Here is a 21,857-nt window from a genome sequence, read left to right as displayed (position 1 = left end):
CAAAAACGAAGAAGAGAAAAAAAAACCCCTGCATCAACCTCGAGTGGTTCTCGGGCTCCCGGCGAAAAATTAAAGAGGAAAAACGGCAAAAATTCGACCATGTGGCGCGCACACGGTGGCGCCCTTTTTCCGAGGAAGTCGAATTTATCGAATTTGTTCCTCCACATTTCGCCAAACCCTCCGCCCAGAGCGTTGTAAGGACACACGCGAGGTGTGTGGCAGGTAAATGCGTCCAGGGTTTGGAGAGTGGGGAGGTGGGGAATAAAAACACCACGACCACCGGAAAACTTCCTCTTCCCGCGTGTCACCCGGTTTTGTAAGGGGGGGGGACACAAGAAGAACCTTTGCCGACCTTCCCCGAAGGTACAAATTGAGAAGTTATGTCGACCCCTTCGACGATCGAACGGGCCAAAGGGTGCCGGTAAGGAAACGGTTTGTCCCACCCGAAGCCCTCGTTTTCCCTTTCGATGCTTTTCCTTTACTTTGCACTCTTTTTTTTTTATTCGCCTTCCATTTGTCGCCAGGTTGTCGCTCGGAAGGACGCCGTCATCCGGTCGCTGGAACAAGCGAACGCCAATGGCCAACGGGGGGTGTGGGAGAAAAATAGAACGACAACCTGGGTGAGGGGGTAAAACCAACAAGCCGACCATCAACATATCCCTCCGTTACCTGCCCCCTCCCACCGGGTGGGGGGCGAGTTCGGAAACCACTTCAAAAACCACACCGTCAGCGGGTTTTTCGGTATGAATATGCAGAGAAATCAAAAACGACTTAGAAAACACTGAAAAGCACAGGGCATAAGAAGGAGGAACGGTAGCACACGGTATCCACCGGTTAGCCGGAAATGGGAATAAATGATTCATGCTTTGACGCGACAAGGAAGAGGCGACATTCGTTCGATGCTTCTTTTTTTTCGCCCTTTCAACAACATCGGAACACTTCCGTTGGCAAAAGGGTGCCGACCTACGCTGGAAAAGGAGTGGTTGATGGAGGATTCTACCTTTCCATGGTGCTTCAAGAATGGGTTTGATGGTTTTAGCTCCGGTTTTCAATGCGAAAGGATAATAATAACGCATCAAGATATGGAAAACTTATGGCCACATCTAATGGTATCTCAAGTTTATACGAGTATGAAATTGGAACAAATGAACAAGAATTTTATTCGAAAAACATAACCACCGATTGATCACTATGTCCCATACTAAAAAGGCAAAAATCGATACCTAAGATTCAAATTTTTTTTCATACAAAATGATAAACAAAAATTATAATTTTAGTTGGGGAATTGTTTTTTAAGCCTTTGATGACTTTGACATTGCTCGAGCTGGTGGGAGGTCAAATGTAATTGAGCAAAATTCCGCGATTTTTTTCAGCCATGCTTGAGTCCTTTTTGAGGGGCGTCACGGTGCTTTGTCCTATTAGACAATTATGTGTTTTTGTGCTTCAAAGTTGGCTTTTGTTCATGTTCATATTAACCACGGTATTAAATTTTAATTCAACTTTGATAAATGGTGAAGGCATTTTCAAGCTATTGGAAGCAACTGCCCCAAAATCTATGACTCAGGCCGAATGTTTCGTTGTAAACTTATTTTTCAGGTTCTCTGGAACATCCTCAATCTTCTGAGACGGTATAAACTTGTCCGTACGTATGTTAGATATGGGAACGACGAAGAACATTTTTTCATCAGAGAATACGGTGACGGTATTCTTTTATTTTAATGTTTACACCAAACGTTTCGAGAACTTCAGCCGTAGTTGTTTGATTCGGTCTATTACAAAGTGACGCTTTGCTCCGGGCTCTGTACGCACATTTCCAGTCATGTTTGATCAACCGATGCATGGTAGTATTTGAAATATCGACTTCCTTAGCCAATATCCGGATCGATCTGATACGATTTTGCCTCACTTAATCTCTCATTGATCCAATGACACACACACACGACCACGGTAAAATTAATGTTTGTAAAGGTACCCCGCATTTTTTTATGGGACATACTGTAGAGTGGTTTAGACAAGGAGTCTAAACTTTAAACGACGAAGAAAAACCAAAGGGACCGGGAGTCCTCCAACATGACGCACGAAGCATGCAAATCAATGACATACGAAACCACTCGTTACGCACGATCCTTGTTTATTGCATCGATCGAGGAAGCGCAGCAAGTGCAGATACGACGCATGCACACAAACCGGCGTGCATCGAACGTCTCGACGCTAACGCCACACAAGATAAAGGACACCGGAACAATCTGGAACGTAGGAAATTAGTGAGTGGAAAAGCAAGGAAAAACCCATCCAGAATGGTGTCCCGATACTGTCAGTCAAACGTCGTCGTCCGGAAACACAATACAGGGCGAGTGCACTGGAAACCGCAGGGATCGACTATCGACTCGCCTCCGGTTTTCCTTAACCCCTCCCCAACCCCCACCCCCCAATCTTGATCCATCGAACTGCGTGTAGGGTTCGTTCGATCGGATGATTCATACACATGTCCGGGCCTGGCAGGGGGTGGTTTCGAAAAATGCCGCTCTAGAGGGGTTTATCCCTTCCGTAGCTTGGGGCAGGCGGTTGAATGTTGAATGTGAAAAAGTTAATTAGAAAAGAAAGCATAGGCTGTCAAACCGGAACCAACACCATCGTTTGGAGGGGGGTTCGGTTAAAAGAAAAATGCGGGAATGTGGGGTCCTGTTGACGAAAAGTGCAATAAAACCTCACATCACATAGGACGGGGGGCTTCGAGAAAATGGGAGCTTGGCACGACATCGCCCAAAAGGACCAAAGGGAACAACAAACACACACATACTGCAGTTGCTGCACAAAAACGTACCGGCTGGCTTGCCGACTATTTTCCGAACTGGGCCAGGGCCTCACCGCTGCACGGTTTATTATATTTTTTCTTTTGTTGTGTTTTTCCACTCGTCACACCCCAATCATAACGCTGCTCCCTGTTTTCCGGATCCCTGTTTTTTATCCACCCGAACGCCTTGTATATTACTCCCCCACCGCTATTTCCATTTTTCCCTCCTCCATGGAATGCAAAAGTCGAAAGATTGTCTAGCGCACGTGGCAAGGAAAATGTCCCCTCCGGGGAAGCGCTCTTTTTTCCATTTAATAACCAACCTTCGTCAGAAGCGCCTTCGCCAACCCTTCTCCTGCCGTCCGTGGAGGAGGACAGGAGGATATCGGGAGGCACAAATCTTTTCGGATCGATAAAACTATATCCATAAATTGATTGGCGAATGCCACGTAAACGAGCCGAAAACGTGTCCCCCACTTTTTCCTTGTGAGGTGAGCTCACGAACCGGACGGATGTCAAAGAGGGAGCATAAAAAAAGAAGGCGCGCTCGGTTGTGATCGAAGAAAACCGAAAAGCCCCGACCGGAAGCATCCACCCCCAAGGATTGTGAACTAGAACATGCGACAGAAGGGAGGAAAAAAGGACATAATAATAGAGACAAGGTAAGGGCACCGAAAATCTCCTCGGCCGAGCCCTTTTGGTGCGGCTTGCGACGTAAAGAACAACAACACATAAGTAGGACCCTCGCGGTCGGTACCACCTCTCCTTCCCGCGCGCGAAGAATTTTCTTATCCACCTTTCGCAATAAAATATTTAATCGATTCCCACACCAACCAGTTTCGATGTACACGTCCTAAGGGGCTTTATGTGTGTATAGTAGTGATGAGAATAACAAGTCTTTTTAAAGATTTGAATCAGAGTGAACAATCATCACGATGATTCGAATCTTTAGTGCACTCTTTTGTGATTTAAAACCTGTAAAATGATTTATTAATCGTCTAGAAGATTTGAATCCTTAACAGGAACACAGGAATCTCAAAAGAGTGAATGAGTGACTAAAGGAGTTGCTAGTCGTCATAGAGATTTGAATCCCAAATAAGGATTCGAATCCCAAGAGTGAGTCCCAATTAGGGACTCGAATCTAAAATAGGGATTCGAATCCCAAAATTGTATGTTCAATTATATACAGTTCGTATATCAAGTCCCAGTTTGAGATTCGAATCTCCATGGCGACTAGCAACTCTTTTACTCACTCTTGGGATTCGAATCCTTATTTGGGATTCAAATCTCCACTTGGGATTTGAATATTCACTTAGAATTCGAATCTCTCTGACGACAAGCTACTCTTCTACTCACTCATTCTCTCTTCAAGGATTCGAGTCCCTGTTAAGAATTCAAATAAAAAAGAGTAACAAAAACTCTCTGTTAGGATTTAAATCAATCTTTCATTAGTAAGATTCAACTCAATCATTCATTCTTACTCAGTACGCACATCACTAGTGTGTAGGTGTTTGGGTCACGAAAACCCCCTTAAGAAAGTGTGCCAGGCGACGGTCGAGGCGAAGCGAGAAAAATGGTTCCACCGCCCCGGGGCATTGGCCGCTCGGAAAATGACCTAATGGGGGAGCATCATTTCTGCTGCATGGACAAAATCTATTACCCAAGAATAGAACACCCCGTCGGCCATTTCTTGTCGCACCAAGCGCGTACTTACCGACCTTTTTTTTACTTTTTGTTTCTAGGCGATTCGCACTCCCCAAAATTCGGTTCAAGATGGTAGGGAGAGAAATTCTACATGCCTAAGGAAAAACAAGCCTGCCACCGAAGAGTAGTAAACGCTCGTTGGAGCCGAGCATTTGGGATCAATTTCGCCATCGATCGAAAAGCAGACTACCTTGGAGCGATTGCGGGGGAAGTGGGCTTTTCAAGGGAAACTGTGGCTAGGAAGGGGGAAGCTTGTCGTACACGGTGACTACGAGTTAATAAACCGTGGCCCGGTCTGTGGGCCTTCCGGAGAGAGCCAACAAACCGACACACGATGTAGCTTTCAATTTCTGCCCTGCATAAATCATGCGGGCGACCTCTTCTAGAGTGTTTTGCTTTCGGGGTGGCAAGTTTATGAGTTCACTGTCACACCGGAATCCTGGGCAATTCGATCGAACCGGCGCGGCCACAGGACGTCGTCCTCGTCGTCGTCGTCGTCGTGGATGGCAGGTGGCTTTGGTACCATCTTTGGCACCGGCCCACCTTCTGCTTCACTCGAAACACTTACTTCCACCCGATGCGAGGGGCTTGACGTTCGATAATTTGCCCCGGTCCCGGTCGTACGGGAGCGCATACAATCGGAACATGGGAACAAGGCCCGCACACGTTACGCAGCGTTATAGCGCGGGCCACAAATTGCTAGCGGCACGCACGACGGCCAAGCCAAACTGGCGTACGCTGTTGTGTTCGGAAACCTCCACCTCGTAGGCCTGGCAAATGTTCACAGGGTTCGCAGGCACGCATAAATTGCTCGCCTAACGCACCCAACCCCCCACCCCCCCTCCGAACCGAACCCAAGCCTACTCCGACAGCGACAGACCAGTTCCATGTTCGGGCCGGAGCCAAAATGTAAATCAGCTTATGGTGATTAACTTAGCAGGAAACAACGACGCTTTTCGGCGCTCGGCCGGTTTCCGCCACGGTTTGGGTCCACGTGTGCGTGTGCGTCCACACGAAAGTAGAAGTGGCATTCGATGGCCACAGCCGGAACCGGAGAAGTTTGCCTAGCCCGCAAGCAAAACCCCCGAAGCTCCGAGCAAAACCATCAAGCCCGATTGCAATCGACGGGGCGAAATGTGTGAAGTTCTCGTGCGCAGATTCCCTGATAGCGGGTGATCCGCGCGGCTCGTATCATCCAATCCGGTTCCGGGCTCCGGAGATTATAACAACGCAGGGCAAAAATCGGGAGTCATTTGTCGTTGAAAAGCAACGAGTTGTGTTTATCTTTCACATGCGAACCGGTACAGTAATACACACACCATCGATCGTGGGAGGCACACGAGGCGCACGGTTTTTGCACGACCGAAGTAAACCGATTAATTTATTGACTTTGTTCCTAGCGCTTTGATTTATAAGTATTATTAATCCAATGTTTTACCATCGCAAATGCGGTTCGATAAGAGGAAAACAAACTGCTTTCAAAAAGGGTGCTGGAGTGTGAAGACCAACCTTAGAACGTGATTCTGAAGCAGGTTAAAATACTAAAAAAGAAGAAGAAGCAAATTAAAACAAGGAAACATGATTTAGAAGTAGCTTAAAATACCAAAAGCGACCAGCATACCGAACACTTTATCAACAGCGAGACAATTCGCCGAGCGCGCGAAGGTCAAATGCACTTGACTCGCAGGCAATTCGGTCTGATTAGCAAACTCCTACGTTGAAATGTTCTAGCGAAAAAAAAAGCTCATGAATTATTAGTCTGTGGGCACATTCCATCTGAACGTCGAAATAGTAAGGAGGAGAGTGTATCAACATCAAAAGATACATAGAACGAGACATGATACAGGGTGTCGATCCATATAATGGAATGTGTCAATAAGTAGAGGGAATATGTCAAAAGCATAGGTCATATTTTCAACCGGTAGAGAGAACGTAGCAAGCATATAGGAGAAAGTGTCAGACAGCTAAGGGAAATGTGCAAACCAAACCGCGCCGGTGCGTTCACACAGGAAAAATACATTATTTACTGTGTATTTTTACTCATCTTTTAATGCAATTAAAATTAGTACCTTCGAATGTTTCACCTACTTATTTATACTCGTTCATCAAGAATATCGATAGAAACATCATTGTCTTGCAAAAAACGATGAGCTTTGCGAAGTTTATCGCTTGCTCCCCTAATTGATTGCAATGTTCCAAGATGCATTTGCACGACTCCCCTGGCTGTTTGTTATATTCCCTTGTACGATTGCACAGTTTCCAGATACGTCTGTAAACATCCCTTTTGTCGATGAAACCTTTCCTTTACCACTTGTAACACTCCATTATTTAGCTCGAAACCCTGTCAATGAAACACGATCACACGTTGCCGTTTCTCATACAAAATACACTAATTGATTTAAATTAAATGGATCGACTTAAATGCGTCAGCATGCTTAATTTAAAACAAATTAACATGACTAGCGTTATATAATGCGACTGACTTTTTTCCATACATTCTTGCAAATATCACCTCGAAAAAACCCCCACTTGAAGATCAACGCCAGGGGGTGGGGTTTGACGTGTTGCCTCATTTTTGTAAGTAAACAATTTGCCCTCCCACTGTTACGGTAATAACTGTCGGATTTGTGATAAAACAGAATTCAAAAAAACGCAACCGTGCCGATCTCATCTCCGCTGTGAAGTGGCAAAATAAAACCTCTCACCGCTTTGTGTATTGGGTCATCGCGGGTTCCGTATGCAAAAAAATCTCTCAATATCACTTCGCTGAGGCATATTTGTGGCAAACACATCTATTTTTACCCAACATAGCATCCCGGCCGCTTCGGGGAGGCCGGCAAAAGGAAGCCGACCACGCGGTGTTGTTGGTCAGTGGTGGCCAGTATCAAGGTGCGTTTCACGATCGACTTCGAAACCAAGTGGTAGAAAGTAGTAAAAGTAAGAAGAATTTGCATAAGAGGTCGACCCTGGCGAAGCGCGTGGTTTTCAGACCAACAGATTGCGCTCTACATAACTTCTCGCGCTCATCTTGAGCTAAAAATGTTTCACAAAAAGTCAAGCTAATCCACTCGCTGATGAGTTCCGCGGACCTGGTCGACGATTTATAGGCTCTACTCGTTTCCAAAAACCACACAAACGCTGCCGTGGGGTAAATATGTTTAATCGAGTTGTTCGAAGCTCTTCCCGAACCCTTAAGCCAATCGGTTCTATGAACAAAACTGACTATTTTATAAAACAACCCCGTGGGTGGAGTTTAATTAAAGGCTCTATTGCTTTCTTTTCGTAGAAAGATAGATTTAGAGACAGCGGCTTTCCAGTGAAATAGCTACGAAAATTTAATTAATCAACCGTTTTCATAAGGCAAAAGAAAAAGAAACAAGTAATTATTATTTTTATATACCTAAAATAAATTTCCTTAAACAAAAATAAGAAAATTGCGATAAAGTTCACGAACATTAAGAACATTTACCTTTTTATAAAAGGTAACTTTTCCATCATCCATTCGTAACCATTTGCTTTCCAAATCGAAATCTAGGCATAATTGACAATTCTCAAGTGGAAAGCTTACACAACATCATCCAACATTACACCAGCATGGTATACCAAAGTTACCGAAATGAAATAATGGGATTCGGTGAGATTTGGGTCTAACTTTCCCTACGACCGGCCGGTGACCTTTGCCCATGGCGCCGCCCCAAGCAAAGATGAACTTATTTCCATCTTCGAGGACATTTTCCATCGTTACCAGCCAGCCGGTAGGTCCAAACTTCTGCGCATCGCTGTCGTTGGAGGAAATCACTTTTCGCTGTAAACACTTGAGGCATACTTGGGGCATTGTTTGTTTTCCGTAAGTGTATGTGAAAGAAGTAACAGTATTTTCGAACAGGCAGCGACAAACACTGAAAATGAAATAACAACATAATCCGCTTTTGGAAGCTTTTGCACAGCAAAATCGGACAGGTTTGTTCCATTGTTTGGTCTCGGGTTTGCGCAATATTTTTACAGCACATAATAAGGTTCTTACAACCCATAGGAATGTGTTTGCCAATTGCTTCGAAGCAGAAGAGACTACACGTCAAAAATAAATAAAAGTAAAATGATAATACATTTCGTTTTCAGCTTCATTCAACCTTCAGCACGGCACAGAACCCGGCTGATAAGTGGACTCACGGAGCAGGGACACAACAAAGTCAACAAGCACAAAACCAGAACGGGTCACGTTTTGCAGAAGCTCCCAATTGAATCATCCGGAGAGAACGTAAATACACGTAAGTAACGTGCGGTGTGTTATCATTACGACGAGCACACAGAACGCTCGCGATACGCTGCAGCATAACATATTTGTTTGCCCGTTCTAAATGCTGCAAATTCGCCTCTGTTCGTCGCGTGAACCACATTCATATTCTTTCAGCGAAATGTTCACCCCACGGAAAGCGGCCTGCGCGTGGGGGTTTACGAAAACAAAACCTGCTGTGGTGTGGTGAACGGAAATGACATTAGTCCAACGTCACAACAAATTCGTGGTTCCCGCGAGTTGGAGTTTGAATTTGCTTCTGTTTTTTTTGCATACTGCTTTTTTGTTATTTATTAAACACAAGCTGCTGGGTTTCGACCAACGCGAGGAACACAGGCCAACGCCAGACACAGCGACCAACATGTGCGGAATGGTACGACTCGGATCAACCCCGCGGGGTCGTGCAATCATAAATCGTGTTTAAGCGACCGTTTCACGAAAACGCTCTGATAACACACACACATACATACAAAAGGATGCAGCGCAGCGGACCGCTGGGGCCGTTGGAAATCTTCGATGAATTATTCCATGGGGCATCTAAAATAGAAGAAACACCACCAAGACGATAACCTTGACCACATCAGCGTATTTAAACCTTGATGAAGCTTGCTTATCAGTGGTCGTTTTAAATTAAGTTACGGTGATTCAAATCGAAACACCCCAAAATCTTGTAACAATAAAACATGCTTAAGTTGAGCTATAAAAATAGAACGATATGCAAAAATCAGAAAAAAAACCAGAGATTGCAAAATCAAGCTGCTGAAACAGAACCGGCTCTCAGCGTTTCTCAATACCCCAATACTTCCAACACTGTACCCTTTTCTGAAAAAAGGCATAATTGATCGAGGCGGATCGGCGAGTATGTTAGAAAACTCGGATTAAAAACATATGTTTCTTTTGCGTTCCAACGGCAAACTACTGGCCTGGCAAGATGATGAATGTGTGGCAAATGGAAATCCGTCTTTCAAACTCAGTCGCAAAAAGGCGCTTTATTGATATTTTTTTCTTTTGTGACCGACTTCCTTCCAAAAGCGACTGAGTTTGATAAGGAAAAGGTTTATAACCTACGCACACGTGGTGATTATTTCCTCAATGTGACATAACCAGTTCTAACGATATACCAAAATAGGATAAAAATAAACTTTCAAAGTCCAGATGTCCCGTTTAAAGTATGGATCATGGGGAGCATAAATTCCACCGATCAAAAGTTGAAGCGGTATCTTGGGTAATCTGCGTGAATCCACGATAAATCCGTCTACACTCCGTCCGCAAGAGAAGGGCTCTTGAAAACGGTACCGGCTAATCGCGCTTCGAGGACACGGCCCGGTCATCGGGCAGGGACCATCATCGTGGGTTGGCCGGGTGCCGGCGCGGGAGCCAGAAATCACATAGCACACAGGGCGCCTCCCACGGAAATTTCACCCCGTTCCGATGGCCACCAGGGTGGAGGCGTGGGAGGCGGTTAATACGCCGTGCGCTGCCCGAGAAGTGGAAACCTAAGCCGGTCCCTTTCGAAAAATAAGTGGCGCAAAGGTATGCGAAGGCGGTACTCGCGGAGGCGGCGCTTTCGGTCACCTGGACCGGCCCGATGGCGGTGGAAACCTACCTACGCAAAACGGGGCGAGTTTTCTCATCCCGCTCGACTTAGAAGCCCTGTTTTCGGCACAAGTGGCCTGGGAAAAGGGCACATTTTCCTTCCATTTCCGGCGCCGGCGGAAGGACGGTGGCAGTGAAAACCGATCATTTTCAACGCCATCGACCGGCCCGCGAAAAGCGCCCCCCACTAGCGGTCCGGAAATGACCTTAAATACTTACATAAACATGCAGCCGTCGAATTTCGTGGCCGTCATACGACGACGCGCCGCCGATTGCGTTCCCCTGCACCCGCACACACGTCCGCCACCGACAAGGGGGCAATGAACGAACGGGAGAAACATAAACTGACGCGCTCTGGCACACTTACACGACCTATCACTCCGTTTCACTCACTCCACCGCTCACTCGCGCACGAAGATGCCGACTTATGCTTTTGTTTACCTTCCTTTCGTTTGCTTCTGGCGGAAAAGGGAAAAAAATAAACAAACCAGTCGATGACGACTTCGGCTGTCACTTGCGCATCGCGAAATTGCGATGGATGATTGCAGGGAAGGGCTTGCTAAAACATCACTACCTACCGTTCTACAAGGACCAATGGAATTTTCTAACAAGCACTGGATCGAAACTGGCCATTTCGGTACAACGCTGCAAGTCGGGTGACTTCGAACGGAACGATTGATAAACAACACTGTTCCACGAACGATGCGAACAACATAAACAAACCTTAGTATTTGCAAACCCAAAGTGAACAATCACGTTAGCACTGGCTCAACAACGAGTACACAGGTGCACTGAACACGATGGTACACTGCACGGTAAAATCAGTAAATCACGAATTTCGATGCCTTTCCGGCAATTATCAGAAACATTCTAGTTGAGAACGCGCACGATACTCCGCTTCGGCAAATTGACACTTGTCACGTACCATAACAATTCACATCGATTGATTCTAGATGCTGCATCGGAATGCAGGCAAATCGAACAGGACGCGCATCAACACTGGCAAATAGACCATCGAAAGACACCCGCACTCCAGGTCAGCGTTCAATAACAGACTTGCATTAAATCTACAGACCGCTTCGAAAAGCACGTTCCCGCACAGCTACTGCATGTGCGTCTCGATTGACGGTTCGAACGATACAACATCGCTTCGCGAATTTGTTGATGCTAGTGTGGGCAGAATCGGGATTTGGAAGACTTGAAGATTCGATCCCTGACGGATTCCAAAGATACGAATCCAATTTTCGTATCGAAAGTCGCCGAATTTGACGTTTCTTGTGTTCAATGTAAGCATCTTGACAGATTTTTCCACTAGCTACCTTGGTATTTGGTATTTCGCTGCATTTTTCTAAACAATATCGCTTTCCTGCTCTCACATGGAGTACTGCTATCTCGTTTGGCGGGCGAAAACTGTACCTGTCGGGCGAAAATTTAAAACAATCGTTGTGAATTAACCTTTCGATAGATAAGATATTTAATTATTCGGCAGAAAACAAACAAGATGGCCTAAATTCCTCTAAATAAAGAAAAAAAGTCCTGCACAAAAGTGTGTTTTCATATTTTCTAACAACATCAACAAATTTGATTACTTGTTCTGATGGTTGCCAAGGAAACGTGAAGTATCAACAAAAGTTCATCGTAGACAAATTTTTGATACATTCTCGTGTAAAAGATTAAAATATTGTGTTGAACTACGATATGGCTAATTTCGACGATGATATTTACGGTGGTTTTAGTGGTGTAACGAACAAACTGTTCAACTACGATCCGAAAGAGGATCAGGCATTTCAAAATGCGATTCGCACCTCCAGCTACGGCAAAAAGGCGACGACACCAAAGTTCTTTTGGAATGGCGATAAAATCGGCTCCGCGGAACCGGCCACAGCAATGGCGAGGCCATCGACCGCTATCCGACCGGTCGGCTATTCGTCGCACAATTCCAAACTCTTCGATCCGTTGAATCAGGCCTCGAAGAAGATTGTCGTGATGGAAAGCAAGAAGGAAGAGACCCCCGAGCAGCGTTACAAGAATCTAGAGACCAAGATATTCTCGTTGCTGGAGGAATCGATCATTGCTAGCACCGGTGCGAAGCCGGACATGGCCACCGGATTGGCGAAGGCAAAGGAAGCCTCATCGTTGGACCGGACACTACTTCGGATGCGCGATCAGGACGGCGGCACGTACACGCACAATTTTGACCTAACGTTCTTCGTGCTGTTCAATCTGGCCAACGTGTACGCCAAGAATGAAATGTACATCGAGGCGCTCAACACCTACACGCTGATGACGAAAAATAAAATGTTCCCAAACGTGAACAGGCTGAAGATCAATATGGGCAACATTTACTTTCAGCTTGGCCTCTACACGAAGGCCATCAAGATGTACCGGATGGCGCTGGATCAAGTGCCGGGTAATCAGAAGGAACTGCGGCTCAAGATAACGCACAACATTGGGATACTTTTCATAAAAATGGGCCAATATTCCGATGCAGCGACGAGCTTTGAGTTCATCATGTCGGAGAAAGGTGACCTGAAGACGGGACTGCACTTGATTCTGTGCTACTACGCGCTGGGTGACGTGGAGAAGATTAAACATGCATTCCAGCTGCTGTTGGACATCCAAATTGATTACAATGAAGACGAAAAGGTTTACCAGACGAATGTAAGTAATGAAATAATGTAATTGTATCAAATCTTTCCTTACTTTACCTCCGCTCCATTTGTGAAAATATTCTAGTCCAATCCATCGTATGAATACATCTACGAGCTTATCAAAACGGACGAGTTGCACAACTACGAACGAAAGCTTCGCCATTTGGCGGAGAAAAATATCCTCATTTCGGCCAACTTGATTTCGACCATAATCGACGATTACTTCAACGATGGCTACAGTTGGTGTGTGGAAACGATTAAAAATTCCTACTTTTCATCGCTCGCTACCGATTTGGAGTTGAAGAAGGCCGTGATCTATCTGAAACAGGATGATTTCCAACAAGCGATCGACACGTTGAAGTACTTCGAGAAGAAGGAATCGAACGTTGCCATTAATGCGGCAATTAATTTGAGTTTCATTTACATTTTGGTAAGGACGTGTCGAATGACCTTCGTATGGTCTGGCTAATTATTTTTCTCTTGTAGAAAAGGGATGTGGCTGCGGCGGAAAACTATACCGAAGTGGCCAAGAAGATCGACAGCTATTGTCCAGCCGCATTCATAAATAGTGGAGTTTGCTACTATATGAAGAATGACTACGAAACGGCAAAGTTGATGTTCACCAGTGCGCTCGACATCGATTCTACCTCATTTGAGGCCCTCTACAACATGGGGCTGATATTTAAGAAGCTCGGGGACTACAACAACGCCCTGCTGTACTTTCGCAAGATCATTTCGAGCCTCGGCCACGAGCAACATCCGGAGGTGCTGTACCAGATCGCCAATCTATACGATCTGCTCGGAGACGTTAGTACGGCGCTGGAATACTACCTCCAGCTGTTGAGCTTGGTCCAGCAGGACAACAGAATCATACAGAAGATCGGCGAGCTGTACGAGGCGGACAACGAGCGACAGCAGGCGTACCACTATCACCATGAATCGTACCGCATCTATCCGATCGAATCGACCGTCGTCAACTGGCTCTGCTCGCACTACATCGAGCTGCAGGTGGTCGAGAAAGCGATCGGGTTCTACGAGAAAGCGGTCTTGCGCAACCCGCAAGACCCGTACTATTTGTTGCGCATTGCAGGCTGCTACCGGCGTATCGGTAATCAGCAGAAGTCGATGAACCTGTTCAAGATGATACATGAAATCTACCCGGAGAACACGGACTGCTTGCGGGCACTGATGCATCTCAGTCAGTCGCAAGGGAACGGTGAGCTGTACGAAAAGTATAGTGCCGAGTTGCAGAAGCTAGAAAAACAGAAAGAAGTACGACAACGCATTGGTACGAGTCGTCCGCCAACTTCGGGGAGTAAGTGTCCGATAGCGATTCGAAGGGGAAACAAATTTTGCAATTAAACTTACACAAACTTCCAGATTCACGGATTTCCAGTGGCGACTACAGTGTGCGCTCGGGCAGTGGAGGACTTGCACACGAGGGATATCATCCTTCCGGCAGCGGTTCGGCACATTCCTCCTCCGGTCTGGGAGGAACGAAAAGTGCCGATGTGTCACCGGACTACAGCAACAACTTTACCCACACGGGAGGATATGGCTATGCGGATCCGCTAGGACCACCACAGGAACGTCCCCGAACGGGTGTGCGAAAAAACCTTACATTCGAGGATGATTCGGATGAAGAAATTAATACCATCGATCTACTACCGGCATAATGATGATTAAATACTTTTTTGAATTGACATTAAAGACATTTACAGTGCATACGATGCAGCTTAAAATAACAACTTTTGTGTATAAAATCACGCTGTTCAGTTAATGTTTATCTTTAACGACGGATCAACTTCCGAGAGGAACGTGATCCACTTTCGGAATAGTCCCATCTCTTCGGGAGATTTCAGTTTTTTTAGCTGCTGTTCGATCAGCATCAGGTACTTGATGTCTTCGCGGTACTCCAGAACTAGCTCTCCGTTGACGGCGACCCCTTGGAAAATCATCCGCTCATCGGTTACATCTTCTGACACAATACGCGTACTACCGGGAAACCTGGACACATGTTTGCGGAGGTGCTTTTCCAATCCTTTCGGCGTCGTTGGTAAGTTGGCCGGAAGTAAATCGGATGCCAAATTTTCACCTGATGCTACCTGATTGTCATTCGGAGACTGTACCATGATCGCCCGGAAATACGCTGGAATCTGATACACATCACAGTAGGCACGCAGTCCAACAAAAAGCAAATCAACGTATTCCTGTTGCGTTATTTCGCTAGTTTTTGTCCGGATTTTCTGACGATTTAATACCGGATAAGGATTGTTGGACTGATCTCCAGCGACGGTTTTCGTGGCCCGTTTTCCCAACCCACATTCAAGCCAGTTGCTCGAGAGAAGGTGTTGAAAGAAGCCGCGAACGTTCGTCGGATGATTGTGGCGGTGGAGCTTCCGGATTAATTCTTCCGATAGGGACAGCAGCACATAAGGTGTTCGCGTATGGTGGATTGTTTCAAGGCAAACGTTCACACTGTAGTACGGTGAGGTTTCCACCGTTTTCCACAGTTGCTTCGCAAAGTACTCGCTATTGGTCTTCAAGCAAGGATACTGAAGCATACCATCGTTGTGTTGAAACTCGCTCAAATTTACGCAAACCGCAACGAGATTTAACAAACGCTGAAAAGAAACATACGCACAGGTAAGTTTTAGTATTTTCAAAATGATCAGTTGATCTCTCACTGACTCACCGAAAGGATAGCGATATTCTCCTCAGGATACTGTAGAGCAATGACGTGGATAAACATCTGGAATAGTTTTTTGACGAACAGGTTAACACTACCGTAGTCTCCGTCCCACACGAGTTGGGCCACCAGTGGACATCGTGAGGAAAGGCAGAGGTTTTGTCTGGTTTTGGTCGGGTTTCTAAAAATGAAACAATTCAAATAATTAGTAGCTTATCAGCAGGACACTCCCTATTAGTCCATCTTTACCTAAAAATCCACATCGCAAGATCCATTTCGAGCATCGTTACTATAATTCGTAAAGATGTAAATAGCCTCTCGAATCGCTCTGCTCTGGACAACTTGTCAAAATCATAGATTTGGCTGTTCTGAGTCATCCATGAGTTGTAGTTCGAGAAGAAAATATCCTCCTCGTGGTCAGCTTTTTTCGTCCCTTTACGATGCTTGGACCGACTGCTTGATTGCTCCGGATCACCGCTTTCGATGCAAAACTCGAGAAGGTGAATAATGTTCCGAAAGAGACCCTCCTTTCGGTCGCACTTTTTAAAACAATCCGCGTCCAGGTGAGCGAATAAAATGTCCTGATACGCAGCACGCAAATCCCAACGACAAGGAGGAAACCGCTCCAGGCACTTCAACAGCGCATCGGTGGTTCCACTCACGATGTTCAGCACATCGTAATCGACCTGGAGCTCCGTCGACGGTCGATTGATGGTAAGAATCAGCTGCAACCCGGCCCCGAACAGCTCACTGTCGATGAATTCGTTTCGCATCAGCGCTTGGTAGAGGAATTCAACAAACTGGTCCGGTCGTTGTTCCGGAATTTGCTCGAGCGTGTGGTTCTGCCGCATCAAACCGACGCGTTTCGTCCGGGGGCTACGTTTGTTGGCATGGAGCTGCGCACATTCCGTCACCTTCTTAACGCACCGCGGCACGTAATCCAGCACAAGCCGCTGGCAAACATCGAAATAGTGACGGCCCAGCACCACTCGAAGCTTTTCGAATGCTACCAATTCCGGTTGGCTGGTGCTCTGTCCTGCGATCGAGTTTGGTCTTTTCTTTTTGCGAGGCGGTTCACTCGGGTGTTTACTGGTTGGTTCGTCCGCCTGTTCGGTTGACATCCTTACCGTGTTGGTAATGTTCTTCAATTTTCCGGAAGCTTTGACCGCTTTGTTTTGCGTCACAGGGCTCGGCTGTTGATCTTTGGTAGAGGATCGAGTGCGACGTAACATTTTGAATCAATTCAATCTGTATGTTTTATTACTTCAACAGACTAACAAACTTACACGAATGTTTGAACATGTTTGCTACGATTAAAACTGGATTTCACTTTCCGAGAACTGCACTTTGTTCCGTTTGTTTATAAAATGACCGCGCTGTCAAACAAGCTGTCACTTGAATGACAGTTGGAAGTTGAATTTGAATTTCTTAGGTTTTGAGCAAACGGTTACATGATTGTTAAAAAAATTATTTTTTATTTGAATTCCTCACCGTATATTATGAATAATTTGGCTTACAATTAAATCCCAAATTATATTAAACAGCCTTCAGGTTTTGGTGGCATGTGCGTTGTACTGAAAAGTGCGAATTCGTAGGCAAGCAATCAAGATTTTTTCCAATCGTGTCAGTGTACCGGAAATAGGACAAACCACATAAATTACTTCATGGAGTGCCATTGAAGATTTGCTGCTCCCCTTCGAATCCTCAACTGGTGGCGTAACGCGGGCGTGTTGACACCTGACCGATGTTAATTTACCGAAACTGTTTCGATTTACCGTACGCAGCATAACTTTTGCAACTCCGTTCGTCATACGCCAATTTTACTTACCGCGTGGCAACGACCATGGTTAGTTGTAGTTTGTTTATTATAATTAATAATGCAACCATTCGGAGCAACGGACCATTTGCACTCGTGGCGCCATTGCATATTGCGCTTGAATGCTGTCCATTTTGCGTCTCAGTGCGCAACAACAATTGCACCTCGGTGCTACTAGTGCCGGGTCGGCCGGTTGTACCGGGGCGAATGGAAAACCGGTGGTACTGTTGCCTAGCGGGAAACAAGAAAAACAAAGTAAGAAATAAACAAGGAAAATAGGCTGAACCGCGAACGCATTTATTACGCAAGCGTCGATCAAATGTCGAGATCAAGATTCGTACGAATGATCATCAAAGTAGCATGATGAAGCTTGTGCAAAACACTCCCAAACATTCTCTCCAGCGGGCGTCCCGTCCCGAACGTCGTCGTATGAGGTGGCGTGATTTGCAGTTTTATTCGAGGCTTTTTTTTCTCTTTTTGAAATTGCAACGGGCGGCTGTCGCCTCTCGGGACGTGAAATGGGGGAAAATTGAGTTGAGAAACTGGCAGCATCATGTGGTCGGGTTCGTTGGATGTGCTCCAGATTGACAGAAATCAATTTCCCCAGTATCGTGGACACGGGTGATTGGCTGCAACCCACCACCATCGTACGAACACTTCACGAGGTTGATTGGATCATCGTTCGAATCTTTCCGGGAATGAAGTATAATTTTCAAATTTGACAAATCTTCAAAGTGTTTGTTTTTATAAATATTTAAACAACAAAACTGCTTGCATACATCCAAAACATATTACCACAGAAAATGAAAACACAAATCTTAGATTGATTAACAGCCCTTGCGCATCGTTCATGCTCATCCGGGAAAATTGTCTTAATTATATCAGGATGTACTTTACTTGGTAACTTCACGGTCAACGATTTGAAAGGAAATTCAAAAGAGCATAGAGAAAAATTAATTAGCAAAGTTAGCGTTTCCTCCGCAAAACAGATTCCAAATTTCTTTTTCGATCAATTTCCCGATACACTACGGTACTCTTTCCAGCGGTAACGACCCCATCGAACGATCTCGTAGCGAGCGGTGATTAATGCACGTTGTCTGGAAAATGTGTCTGGAAAATTGCAACCTACAAAATGGCACAGGCTGCCGCAAACCTCATTGCACAATCCCACACAATTCGCTGCGATTCATTATCGCAAAAAATGGTAGCAATAAGATTTCCGCTTCACGCACCTACACGCTACATAGAAAAATATCGACCCAATGTACGACCATAGACGCCGAACCGCATACCGCACGGCGATGCAATGACCAAAAGGCTGATTATGTTCATGATCGATTGGCTACCCGATTGTCCCAAAGGCAACCGTCGTTTCCCTTGAGTGGTTCTGCGTAATGGTCCGTGCTTCACAGCTTTACGGCCCTGTTCGCGCTGAAACAATAACATATTTTCAATTAACTTTGTTGCTAATGCAGAGTTATGTTTTGAAATGGGGCTTTACCAGAGACATACGGATGATTTTTTATTTTGAGTCTAGTCTAAAGCATTTGCTTCCTTGCGGAGGATTATACACCTTCCCGGTTAGATTATTTTAATGAGTTCATATATCGATGGAAAAAATAATATGAATACGGATAACAGTCTGCTCACAAGTGCATCCATCGCGGCTAACGGTAAAGTCATAAAGAAAAATCATAAACCATAGACGCTCCTGAACTACCGATCAACGATGATCGTGTAACAACCGACAACGATTACTGCCATCTTATGTACATACATTAACCGCGTGGCGCCAAAAGAAGGAGTACATCGTCCCCGTTGATGAATGATAATTAATTTTAGTCAAGTTTATGCTACTGCTAATGATGTGCATTGTTGCGCTGTGCTGCTGATGAATCTTTATACTCACAAGGAAGTCTGTACGTTACTTCCGAAGCGTGTTCGGGGCGAATGGGTTTGCGGTAAAGCGGGAACACTGTTTACTGCTTTTACTTTCAAAAATAGGCGATTTTCGAGTTATTACAGCCATCTTTCTGCGATGGTATGATTTATGGTGTCTTCTTCTTCAAAATTAGGAACGCATAATCAGAGCTTCGCCAGTTCAAATATACACCTTTACGTGGGGCAATTATTTGGCCCGACGCACATTACGTGTCGCAGGGCATTAGCTGGACGTGCCCCAAACAAGCAAGAAAAAAATGGCACATGCGTTAATGGTTTGTAATCGTTTAAATCAAGGCCTTAACGTCTACACCTACTTTGTTGGAAAATTGTAATTTTTTGTCCAAACTGGAAAATGAACTCACATTTTGTTCAAAGCTTGCTGCCAGTGTTAGAGATTTTAATGTTTTGCAAAATCAAATATTTATTTTCTTTCTATCTTATTTACAGGAATTGGAATGCTTACTAGAGGTGCTATTTACTTTTTTTTCTTTTCCCCAAAATTACCCTTTCTAGCCGCTAGGCCTAATTTATAGTATCGTCAGTTTGATCGACCAACGCTCAATGAACAGTCCCCGATCATTTTGGGCAATTTTTCTTTCTCCTCCTTGAAGAAACGCCAACCCGCCGGTGGTAAACTTTGTATTGTGTGTTTGCTTCATGCTCACATGCCCCAACCTCCCCGTTTGGCTCCCTGTCTTATCCACCGATGGGCCATCATTTCACCGATTCACACCGCTCGTCACAACGTCACACCGGTTCGATTTTCCTTATGCTTTTCCACATTAAATAACCAAAACTCGACATCGATATGCACCGGCCCTTTGTGTGCCCTTCCCCAACTGTCCCTCCGCCCTGGCCACCCGAATCCGATGCCTAAATGTTTCACGGGTAATTCGCGGCTTTTCTTAAATAACTTTTTTTCCCCTCTTTTTTGATATTATTATTTCACGCCCGTAACAACGCGACTGCGTCCCCGGGGTTCGTCGTCTGGCCGTCGATCGGCTTTTCGTGCGAGCGCGAAATCACCGCCCGATGTTCTTCGCGCGGTGTGGAGAAATTTCGTGCCGGTGGTTCGGCGGCGTGGGGCCGGAGGGAAGGGTTGTTTTTCTTTTCGCTACCATTTTCAGGAGGTAGAAGCGCCACATTTTCGGCACACGGTTCGTTCCCCGCCGATTGGCCGTGGCCCTTTCCCTTTCCCGGTGTGGCGCGGGAAGCGCTGGAGGGTATAAATATTGTTGTTCGCCAACGGCAAAGGCACAGTCGAGCAGCGTTTTCCATCGAGTGAGAAGCAATAGTCAGCCAGTCGAGCCTGTCGTTGCATTGTGTGTGCGAGTGTGTGTCCGCAGTTCAAACCAAGTTTCAAAGTTGCAGCCGTTGGGAGAGTTTTGAATCGAGAAGAAAAGACAAACAAACTACATCGAACAAAATGGCTTTCCTTTTCAAGGTGGGTTTTGTTTTTCTATTGTTCAGTGCTAAGAAGGGGCGAGGGACTGTTCGACGCAGAGTGGCTGATTATGGGAGTGAAAGTGGGAGGATATGTGTACGGGACTGATTATGAAGTGTACAGTGTTAAAGAAGCCACCATTGTTGGGCCATACAAGTCCATTCTGTTATGCATTACCGTGTTACGTAAATGTTACGGCGATCGACTCGTTCGACGCCTGATTCAGGATGAAATAGGACGCGTCATGCCGTTGTTGATGGCATGCATGAGCAGTGGAATGTGCCCTTATCGTGGTTGTTTTCTCTATCTTCACCCCTTGCAGACCTTCGCCTGCCTGGCAATGGTGTCCCTGGCGGTGTGCGAGTACGGTGGTGAGGACGATCACCATCACGGCGTCGGCTACTCGTACGCCAAGTTCAGCGGCCCGGTCAGCGGTCCGGCGCACGAGGTGCACGTCGAGGACAAGCACGGCCACGGGCACAAGATCGACTACGTCGCGAAGCCCGACTACCTGTTCGAGTACGGCGTCGAGGACCCGAAGAGCAAGGTCTCGCAGAGCCGCAAGGAGCACCGGCACGAGGACGAACTGCACGGCGAGTACAGCCTGCACCAGCCCGACGGCAAGCTGCGCACGGTCAAGTACAGCTCGAGCAAGCACAGCGGCTTCCAGGCTGAAGTGTTGATCGATGGAAAACCACTGCACGAGGAGGAGCTGGCGAAACTGGCGCACGAGGCGGCCACCCAGAGCGCCCACGGTGCCCAGCAGCAGCACCAGCACCAGCATCAGTTCCACCACCATCACCCGCAGGACGAGCACAAGGCGTACGGTGGCGCCGAGCAGCAGACCTACGGCGGTGAATCGTCCTACGGTGGCGGAGAGGGTGCCGAGGAAGGACAGGAAGAGTACTACCACTAGGATCCTCTC

At 46.1% G+C, this 21,857-nt stretch overlaps 3 protein-coding genes across 3 annotated transcripts; 2 read left to right on the top strand and 1 right to left on the bottom strand.

The window, feature by feature from the left end:
* The first annotated feature begins 12,086 nt into the window (after positions 1–12,086).
* Positions 12,087–14,715, top strand: LOC131294452 (intraflagellar transport protein 88 homolog). Its single transcript, XM_058322499.1, has 4 exons — positions 12,087–13,049; positions 13,125–13,469; positions 13,526–14,354; positions 14,420–14,715. The coding sequence occupies exons 1-4, from the start codon at positions 12,087–12,089 to the stop codon at positions 14,713–14,715; spliced, it is 2,433 nt and encodes an 810-aa protein (XP_058178482.1).
* Positions 14,716–14,805: 90 nt separating this feature from the next.
* Positions 14,806–16,960, bottom strand: LOC131294451 (uncharacterized). The gene is made up of 4 exons (XM_058322498.1): positions 15,978–16,960; positions 15,735–15,909; positions 15,135–15,663; positions 14,806–15,080 (listed from the first exon to the last, which is right to left on the bottom strand). The coding sequence occupies exons 1-4, from the start codon at positions 16,958–16,960 to the stop codon at positions 14,812–14,814; spliced, it is 1,956 nt and encodes a 651-aa protein (XP_058178481.1). The 3' UTR covers positions 14,806–14,811.
* A 3,954-nt stretch (positions 16,961–20,914) lies between these two features.
* On the top strand, positions 20,915–21,848 carry LOC131281592 (adult-specific cuticular protein ACP-20). The gene is made up of 2 exons (XM_058310935.1): positions 20,915–20,932; positions 21,255–21,848. The coding sequence occupies exons 1-2, from the start codon at positions 20,915–20,917 to the stop codon at positions 21,846–21,848; spliced, it is 612 nt and encodes a 203-aa protein (XP_058166918.1).
* The last annotated feature ends 9 nt before the right edge of the window (positions 21,849–21,857 follow it).

Source organism: Anopheles ziemanni, chromosome 2 (assembly GCF_943734765.1).
Source record: "Anopheles ziemanni chromosome 2, idAnoZiCoDA_A2_x.2, whole genome shotgun sequence".
In the NCBI taxonomy this organism is placed as follows: Eukaryota; Metazoa; Arthropoda; class Insecta; order Diptera; family Culicidae; genus Anopheles; species Anopheles ziemanni.
Note: the sequence above shows the minus strand (reverse complement) of the source record. Positions and strands in the feature narration are given on the sequence as shown.